Genomic DNA, 9,680 nt, shown 5'->3' with positions numbered 1-9,680 from the left:
AACCCACCCATTGTTTGAAAAGTCAAAAAGGGTGGGCACCGAAAGTAGAAAGTAAAATTGGTTGGCAAGTTGGGTTAAAAGTTGGCATGGGATAATTGCAATTTTGGTCCCTAATTGTATAGGGACATTGCAAGTTGATCCTTGAACCTCAACTATAAATAGGCCTAACCATTTCTTACTTTCTTCATCCCACACTTGCCATTCTCTACTTAAGGCAATTGTTCTCTCTATTTGTAAACTTTCACTTGTATTTTTGGAGTGAAATATATTTGGTAGTGCCATAGGACGTAGGCAAAATTTGCTGAACCTCGTTAAAATTCTAGTGTTCTTTATTTTTGTTCTGCATATTTTGCAAGTGTCATTGTAGTAATTTATTGTGCTATTAAATTACGATAGAGGGATATTCTGGCTAGGAAAGATCTGGTATGTAAGCGATCCTCGTGATCCACCTCTCTTTCCTGGGAATTGAACTTAGTGTGATTTTTCAGTACAATAATTTTACTCTTTCACACGCTTCCGCGCAACAGGGTCGAGTGCATGGAAGAAACCCTTACACCGCACATCTAAAAAGAAGTTCGTTCTGCAATCAGCACCGGAAAATGATAGCTCATAGACATTAGAACTGGGGGAAAAAAAGGAATTCAAGATACTACCACTTAAGCATTACCCATTCATAATCTCTAAAAAGTAATTAATCATTGCATGTAAATAATAGGCCCTGAATTGCAACTAGCAATCTCATAGCATTTGAGTGTACTCTTCTTACTCATACCACATCTTGGCTATGGTATATCTGCAGCAAATTAACAGGCAATGAGATACTACAAACAGTTCATCGGCTCAAGTCATTCAATTGATTCACCCCTTACAACATTGACACTTACAAATAAGATATGAGCAGCTGAGCAAACACCAATGCCACTATATATCCATAAAATTGTTAGTAAAAAGAAAAAGGAACAAATATAAGCCTCAGGTTAGGTTGATAGTTTAAGTCCGGCGCACAATTAATTTCATAACTATTCTCATGCACAATAGTCTTGTAAGTATCACTAATAGAGGAGTCCATCCCCTCCGTGAATTGTACACAACTTTTATTGAAAATCGAGAATAAAACCTTGATATAGGGACAATACCTTTGATTGTTGGGACTAATAAAAAAATTTTAATAAATAAAAAATAACAAGCAAATTTCAATCCAACGTAAATATATGTATATATTAAAAAAAAGAATGTGAGAGGTGTTAATCGAAAAGTGGGAGAAAGTTGTGGATTTAGTTATATACTTTAATTTGTTTAATTTTAGTTCTGGTACTTTTTAAATTTTGAAATTTTAATCCTGAATCAAATATAGCAGTTAAATCCGTTAAGTTAAATTCAATTATTAATATTGTACTATACTTACAGTTGTAAATTTAGTCCATATTATCTAGTTGAATCATTCTAAGTCCCTAAACTTTTTGTATTTTGAAATTTTAGTGTTGACATAAATGACAATCGTTAATTCATTAATTGGATTTTTATTAATTGGATTTTTAGTGAGTAACGTGAAAATAATAAGCTAACATGACATTAAACATATGATAACATGTTTGCCATATCATATTTGAAAATAGTAAAACTTAATGGATTTAACTGTTGCAGTTTCATGAGGACTAAAATTTTAAAATTTAAAAAGTATAAGGACTAAAAATGACCAAACTAAAATATTTGTTATAAATAATTTATTATTATAAAGTAAATGTCCATTAGGATAAGAAGATTGATATACTTCAAGACTTAAAAATTGGAGTAAGATAAAATTTTAAAATTTTGAAACCTAGAGCTAAGATTCTAGGTTAAGGAGCTTAAATTATTAATTTTTGTAAATGACCAATAATTAGTTTATTGATTTTTTTAGAATTAGAATTAATTAGACAAATTTTATAAATTTTGTGGGATAAATTTATTAAATTTTTTAGAATTTCAACCAAAATGACAAATTTTGTAAATAAAAAGGGCTAATTTTGTTGAATATTTTATATTTAGAATTAAATTGACATAATATGCAAACGTTGGAGGGCTAAATTTATTATTATACTAATAAAAAAGGCCCAAATCAACTTATGTTTGATTTCGATTTCGAAAAGTTCAATTACTAAATAAATAATAATAATTGCTCATTAACCAAAATAGAATGAAGGCAATAATTTAGTGACCATTTTTTAGTTTACCCTAAAATGAAATAAAAACTTAAATGAAATAAACTTAAAACTACAGGGACTATAAAGCATATTTACCTCTAAGGATTGAACAACAAGTTTTCTTTTTTATTATCCGAGAAATTGTTACGAAATAATCACCTAGTGTCACAGGCTGTGTCACAGGCTGTAGTTCAAAGCCCGTGACCATCGCACTAAATGCATCCAATGGAGGTCTATTGCTCAGATGGGGATTATTTGGCCCACGAGAACTGACCCGATTCAAAGAGCTATTGGAGGAACTTGTCAGAGTGAAGCCTGGTTGACCCGATAATGAAGATATAGCAACTTAGGCTAATATGGTAACTAATCTTAGAAGATAAAGAGAATCATATCTTGTAAAGATTAGATTAGATTAGATTAGATATGACATATCTTGTAAATCTCTAAAATAAAGGGATATGGTTAATCTCGACGGACACTTCGCGTGCGCTTTTTTGTTGTTGTTTGTTGTTCTTCTTTTGGCATAAATCACTTTCGCTTTTCAATTTGGTGTCTTGGAGGAGTTTTTAAGAAACCCTCACTTGAGTAAAGGCTAACTTAAGCAAGTTTGGGCGAACGGATTGCCTAAAGCCGCATAAATTGCGAGACGAAAGGTCTAACTAATAGTAAATTTCTTTTTTTCACCCATCTCGAAACCCTTCTATGAACTTCTGGCTTTCGATTCTCCTGTCTAAAACTATTTTCTTTCATTCTTTGGTTCTCTCTAACGGCCGAAGAAGAATGGAGAACTCCGACAACGGCACCGCCGCAATCGGACGGAGCTTCGACAGGCCAAAAGAAATATCCTCCCACAGTTCTTCCATCCTCTAATCCAGAATCAAAATCTTTATCACCCAAAATCATCCGTACACTAATAGATCTAGAAAATAAACCCTGACCTTTACCTTGCTTGATCTCCACTTGCCACCGTCTGGTCGGCCTGGTTTCGGTATGTGCTTGATCTCCTATAAACTTCTGGCTTTCGATTTTCCTGTCTAAAACTATTTTCTTTCATTCTTTGGTTCTCTCTAACGGCCGAAGAAGAATGGAGAACTCCGACAACGGCACCCCCACAATTGGACGGAGCTTCGACAGGCCAAAAGAAATATCCCCCCACAGTTCTTCCATCCTCCTAATCCAGAATCAAAATTCTTATCACCCAAAATCATCCGTACACTAATAGATCTAGAAAAATAAATCATGACCTTTACCTTGCTTGATCTCCACTTGCCACCATCCGGTCGGCCTGGTTTTTGTATGTTCTTCTCCGTTTATACTTTGTAAATAATTATAAATAAACCATAAATTCTGAAGCCCAAGCTAAGAACTAAGATCTAGAAGCCCAAATTAAAAGTTAAAATCCAATACCTCAATTACGCTTCAAAGTCCAAAGTCCCGACATGCTTTAAAATTTAAGATCCAAACGGGCTTGGCTAACATTTAAAACCAGAGGCCCAAACAACGGAGGAGGGGGGCTATAGGGTCTTTAGACATTATAGTCATATGGTGGTTCCTCCGTTCTGATGATTGAACCTCATCAGATCGCTTTGGCTTCCCTTTTATAAATAATGATGACCTAATTCAAGTGAAGTTTCTTCGGATTTGGGTTTTAAGTGGTTTGGGTCTTGTCTTGTATTGATTATATTTTTGTATGGAGTTTGTTCACATGAGATTTGAAAAAACCCTTTTTTATATGAATGAAATTTCAGTCTGACAAAACGAAGGGGCTCAAAAGTATTTAAATTCATTAAAATCCAAATTATATTACTTTATTAAAATTAGAGTTGGAGGTAGGTAGATATAGTAGCCTAGAGGAACACACGCAAAGCAAAGAAGTAAAGGTTATAGTTTGACTAGAGAGAGTTAGGTGGGTTGAGCTGACGGGTGAGAGTTGCCTATAAATGCAAGGAGAAAACAGTGGTTGTAGAGACCGGTGAATACTACACTTTTTTGAGGGAATGGCGACAGTAGAGAACAGGCAAGTGGTGCTTGAAAGGTACATAGAAGGAGTACCCAAGGTGACAGACATGGCAATGAAGATTGGGAAAATAGAGTTGAAGGCTCCCAAAGGCTCGGGTGCTTTTCTAGTCAAGAATCTCTATCTCTCTTGTGATCCTTACATGAGAGGTCGCATGCGTGATTTTCATGGTTCTTATATCCCACCTTTTGTTCCTTCTCAGGTATTTTTCATCCTTTACTCTCAAATAGGATACATTTTGCATTTTATGCATGTTAATAACTAATCTATTTTCATTTTTGATGATGATGATGAGTGAAGCCTATTGAAGGATTTGGAGTGGGAAAAGTGTTGGATTCTGATAACCCTGATTTCAAACCAGGAGATTTCATTTCAGGAATCACTGGATGGGAAGAGTACAGCTTGATTCACAACACTTCACAGTTGAGAAAGATTCAACCAGATGATGCTATCCCTCTCTCTTACCACTTGGGACTTCTTGGTATGTTTCGAACTTCCTTCTCCCAACTCGTCATATCTACACTGGTAAAAATATCTTGGAAGCCCCTATACTAGATGTCATTTTGCCCTCTCTATTCGAAAAATGGCAAATTAATCCCCTTATATTAGATTAGATAGCAAATTGATACTTTTTGTTAAAAATTTCATTTATTTCTATTGTTAAAAACTAGCATGACTGACAAAATAACCACATCACATTTACCTCATGCTAAGATACAATGATCAATTTTTAACAAAAGGACTAATTTACCCTTTGATCTAATGTATATAGACTAATTTGCCTATTTTTTGAGTAGAGGGGGCAAAATGTAATTTAACTCTTAGTACAAGGGCCTCCATGGTATTTTTACCGATTTATGCTTGCTGTTCTTTTATTGACTAGTTTTAACATCTGTGATCTGATTAAGATGAACAAACCTGACAACAAATAATAATAGAGAGAACATCATAAGTATTGTTCATAATTATGATCACATTACAGTTTGTGTCTGATTGTTATCCAATCAAGTTCCTTTTTCTTCCAAGTATGCTTGTTGTGCACTGATTATACCAACCATAAATGGTAAGGTTGATTTGGATGCATTTTGAGGTGATCAGTTTAGTTATATGCCTATACATAAGCAATTAAATCAAGCTTTCCTATGTAGCCTTGAAGTGAGCAAAGGGGATAGATTTTTGAACAATAACTCTGTTTCAGTCAAAAATTGTTGTGTGTTTGTTTGTTTTGTCTAGTATTTCAAACTGACAATACAAATTAGATAAATCTTAGTCACGTTGCCAGGAACTTATGTCTTGCTAATCGAGTAGCTCATTTTGAGAAAAAAAAAAAGCAGCATGTCTTTGATTGGTAAAAACACCTTTCTGGTTCCTCTCAATTTCGATATTGAGCAAATGTCCCTCTAAAAAAATCGGAGCAACTTACTCCTTGTCAATTTTAAAAAGTGAGTAACTAGAGAATGATGTCAATCGTACATAATTTTGATTGATATAATAACAAATTAAGCCTTCAATGTCGACATATTTTGTCAATTAAGCCTTGATTCTAAAAAAAGTATTTGAAAAAATGTATAAAATTTAAAATTTTATAAACTTCAAAAACAATATATAAAAAAACTTTAACTTCAAATATATATAAATAGACAAAAAGTGTAAACTTTGAAGGGTAAATTTGTAATTACACCAAAAATGATAAAAAAGAACATTAATATTGTGATTAATTGTTGTTAGATACTCAATTTCAAAATTAACATGAATTAAATTGCTCCTGTTTTTTTTAGAAAGTTCTTTTTTATGTATTTGATTTGTCTTAATAATGTTTAAATTCATTACTGATTTAGAAGTTTAATGCAGGTATGCCAGGTTTTACTGCTTATGTAGGATTTTATGAAATCTGTAGCCCAAAGAAAGGAGAATATGTTTTTGTATCTGCAGCTTCAGGAGCTGTTGGTCAGCTTGTTGGACAACTTGCCAAGTTACATGGCTGCTATGCAGTTGGAAGTGCTGGAAGTAGGCAAAAGGTATCTTTCTTGTACAAAAATTGTGTGTGAGTTGAATTCTAATTCATTAAGAATTGAACTCTCACTTTCAAGAAAACGATTGAACTCTCAATTTGGCATGTGATAGGTTGATCTTCTTAAGAACAAGCTTGGGTTTGATGAAGCCTTTAACTACAAAGAGGAGGCAGACCTAGATGCTGCTTTGAAAAGGTCAGTAGATATTTTTTTTGTCAAAAAGATGGGTAAACTAGACCCTAAACATTAGATCATAGAGAAAATTGGTCCTTTTTATTAAAAGTTCCATCCATTCTATTGTTAAAAACTAACATAGCGGATAGAATAGTTAAACACGGACATGTGGCGTGTCACGTCTATCACACGTTGACATATAAGGATCAGTTTTTAACAATAGAAATATTAAAAAAATTTAATAGAAGGACTAATTTACTTTTTGATCTAATGTAAAGGACTAACTTTTTATTAAAGGTGGCAAAATGCAATATGACTTTTAGTATAAGAGTCTCTATGATACTTGGAAAGCATATTCCATAACTGAAACAGGCCCTGTCAATGATTTTCCTTCATTGAACCAAATTAGAAATGATACACTTTCATTTGTTGGAACAAATGTGCATCATCCTGATTAGTGGTAGCTAAAATCTCGATATAGGTACTTCCCAGAAGGCATCGATATCTACTTCGACAACGTGGGCGGGGAGATTCTGGATGCAGCTTTGCTCAACATGCGGATTCACGGTCGTATAGCTGTTTGCGGAATGGTGTCGCTACATAGTATCTCCGATCCGAAAGGGATCCACAATTTGTATTGTGTTGTACCAAAGCGCATCAAGATGCAAGGATTCTTGCAAAGCGACTACTTAGATAAATTCCCTGAATTTTTAGAACATGTCACTAAGAACTTCAAAGAGGGGAAGATTGTGTACATTGAAGACATGAATGACGGTTTAGAGAGTGGTCCAGCTGCTTTTGTTGGACTGTTTTCAGGCCAAAATATTGGCAAGCAGGTCATATGTGTAGCCAGAGACTGAGCTTTTTGTAGCACCTGTACTGCTTTTTTTGCCTTCTATCCAACTTTGTATGTGTAGTTTTTGTGCTCAAACGGGCAAAATAATGTAGATGATGCACACCAGGTTGCTATGTTTCAGGCTTCGTGTATTTCACTCTACTCTCTTCTTTCTTTTATTTTCATTTTTTTTACGACTAAAAAGGTCAAAAAAAAACCCTCAGAAAAAAAATTAAAAAATTGATTTTATTTAGGGTAAACTACGTTATATCTATTTTTTTAGGCTCTTTATATTTTTTTTTCAAGAAAATATATCTATTTTTAGTTTTTTTTTGGTGAGTATACCTATCTTTTACTATAACTATATATTTTATTAAAATTTTAAAATTAATGTATTTTTCAATATTCACAGTATAGTTTAGTATATTTAACTTTCATATAACATAAATAATATAACATATAAAAAAGGAAAAAAATCATATTATAAATTTAAAATTGGGTTAGATCATGTTTGGATTCTGATTATTAGAGCTTGGGTGAAACATACTAAATTTTATTTAAGTCCATCTACCTACATTCACCAACGAGATCATATCTTGTAAAGGCAAATACTTTGAAATAATATGAATCCCTTTTCAACCATCAAAACAATTATCACCAAGGTAGGTTATAAAATATCGATGTCTCAAGAGAGGTCACTTTATAACCTCCCCTTTAATTGGGGGCTATTGTTATACCTACACTTAGCGAGCTTGCTTTACATCTTGCTATCCTCACTAGTCAATACCTTGGATTAGAATCATCTTGCAAGTTAAGAATACTTGCAAGTCCAAGGCCTTGCAAGCTCAAGATTTTACGAGCCCATAACCTTGTGAGCCTAAGATCTCATGAACTCACCTTAATGTGGATAAAACACATGCCACTTATGTGTCACATATATTGTTGGCCTAACATGACAAGCCATACATTCGAGAACATAACATCAATAAGTCAATTAGGCTCCAAGTAGTACAGAAGTAATATGAGAATAAATGTGACATCTCGAGAATGATTAGAGGCGCCCACTTTTAAGGCTCACAAACATCAAAACAAAATAAATCTCTCCCTCTCCTCTTACATTCTCAGTTATCTCTCTTTCTCTTCTTGAACTCTAATCTTCTTGAGAAATCTAGTTCCTAATCACCTTTAATCACTTATGGCTCTCCACCCACCAAATGAACAGTCATAAACCGTTACAATCCCAACTTCGTATCAACAATTTTCAATTTTATTTTCTAAAATTTCCACCTGCCTTAAAAACATCCTAAAGATCTAAAACAGATGCTTACCAGTTATTGTTTGGTCGAACACATGTTTCCAAATATATGCCTTAAATGACTCTTAAATTCATGCAAAGTGGTGGGCGTATAATATTAAATGAAAATAAATTAAAAATAATTTGAAAAACAGTGATTTTTTATTTTTAATGGGGAAACATTTCTGGTTTTATTCTCTCCGCTGTGCTGAAATTTACAGTATAATTATGGTTTTAGTCCCTCTATTAAATTAAAATTTAAGATTTAATCTTTCGTACTTTAATTTGACATAATTTAATTCCTTTATTTATGTAATGTTGTTAATAGGACTAACTTGATAACATTTTTAGTGCCATCTTTAAATTAATGCCAAGTGTAAAATGGTCAGTGTCACATGAAAATTCAATCAATTATATGTCAATTAAATACTTAAAGTTATTTTAAAAATTACATAATGATAAATCTAGCTGTTAATGTTCACGTTTTTTTTGTCAATTTATCTCTTATATTTTTAGCTAAATTTAACTCTTAACCTTTTAAAAAAGAGCCAAAATTTGACCACCAACCTTTCAATAACCAAATTATTTTTTAAAATGAAAATATTGACTAAAATTGTAAAGTTTAAACATACTAGCCCGCATGACAATCCACGCCTATTTCATGCTAACTTTCATTTGAATTTTTATGAAATTTTTATTTTATTTTTTGAATATTTTTCTTTTATGAATATTTTTTTATAATTTTTAAATTATTTACCGATGTAGCATATAAGATAGATAATATCATGTCAGCATAAAGCTCACGTGACCTGTCATGCTAGTTGTCACTTTAACATCATTAAAAATTATTAATTTATGAAATTAAAATATTTTATCAAGAATATACCTAATACTTTCTCATATATATATATCCAAACCCTAAATATATTTAAACTGTTTTTGTATTATTAGATCTAAACGGTAGATTTGTCTGAGAGTTAGACACTAGGAAAATATATTTTTAATTCAATTTTATAATAAAATATATTATTTTATTAATTATAAAAATATAAAAAAAAGTATTTTTTATCATCTGTGAAACAAGTAGAAGTCTTGGGGATTTCAATAATTGGGTGAGATCAAAGTTAGGTTTTTCAATAATTTTGGTGGTGGGTGAGAATACATT

General features: G+C 32.4%; 1 protein-coding gene across 1 annotated transcript; it reads left to right on the top strand.

The window, feature by feature from the left end:
- The first annotated feature begins 3,349 nt into the window (after positions 1–3,349).
- On the top strand, positions 3,350–7,362 carry LOC107918128 (2-alkenal reductase (NADP(+)-dependent)). The gene is made up of 5 exons (XM_016847657.2): positions 3,350–4,402; positions 4,501–4,681; positions 6,052–6,218; positions 6,325–6,407; positions 6,868–7,362. The coding sequence occupies exons 1-5, from the start codon at positions 4,181–4,183 to the stop codon at positions 7,244–7,246; spliced, it is 1,032 nt and encodes a 343-aa protein (XP_016703146.1). The 5' UTR covers positions 3,350–4,180; the 3' UTR covers positions 7,247–7,362.
- Positions 7,363–9,680: the final 2,318 nt, after the last annotated feature.

The sequence above is a fragment of the Gossypium hirsutum genome, chromosome D13, assembly GCF_007990345.1.
Source record: "Gossypium hirsutum isolate 1008001.06 chromosome D13, Gossypium_hirsutum_v2.1, whole genome shotgun sequence".
Lineage (NCBI taxonomy): Eukaryota > Viridiplantae > Streptophyta > Magnoliopsida > Malvales > Malvaceae > Gossypium > Gossypium hirsutum.
Note: the sequence above shows the minus strand (reverse complement) of the source record. Positions and strands in the feature narration are given on the sequence as shown.

Bases quoted from the DNA above. Each gene is read 5' to 3' on its own strand.
- LOC107918128 (XM_016847657.2), top strand. From the start codon at position 4,181: ATGGCGACAGTAGAGAACAGGCAAGTGGTGCTTGAAAGGTACATAGAA. The intron at 6,219-6,324 runs GTATCTTTCTTG...GGCATGTGATAG, and splicing joins GTGCTGGAAGTAGGCAAAAG to GTTGATCTTCTTAAGAACAA. The intron at 6,408-6,867 runs GTCAGTAGATAT...ATCTCGATATAG, and splicing joins CTAGATGCTGCTTTGAAAAG to GTACTTCCCAGAAGGCATCG.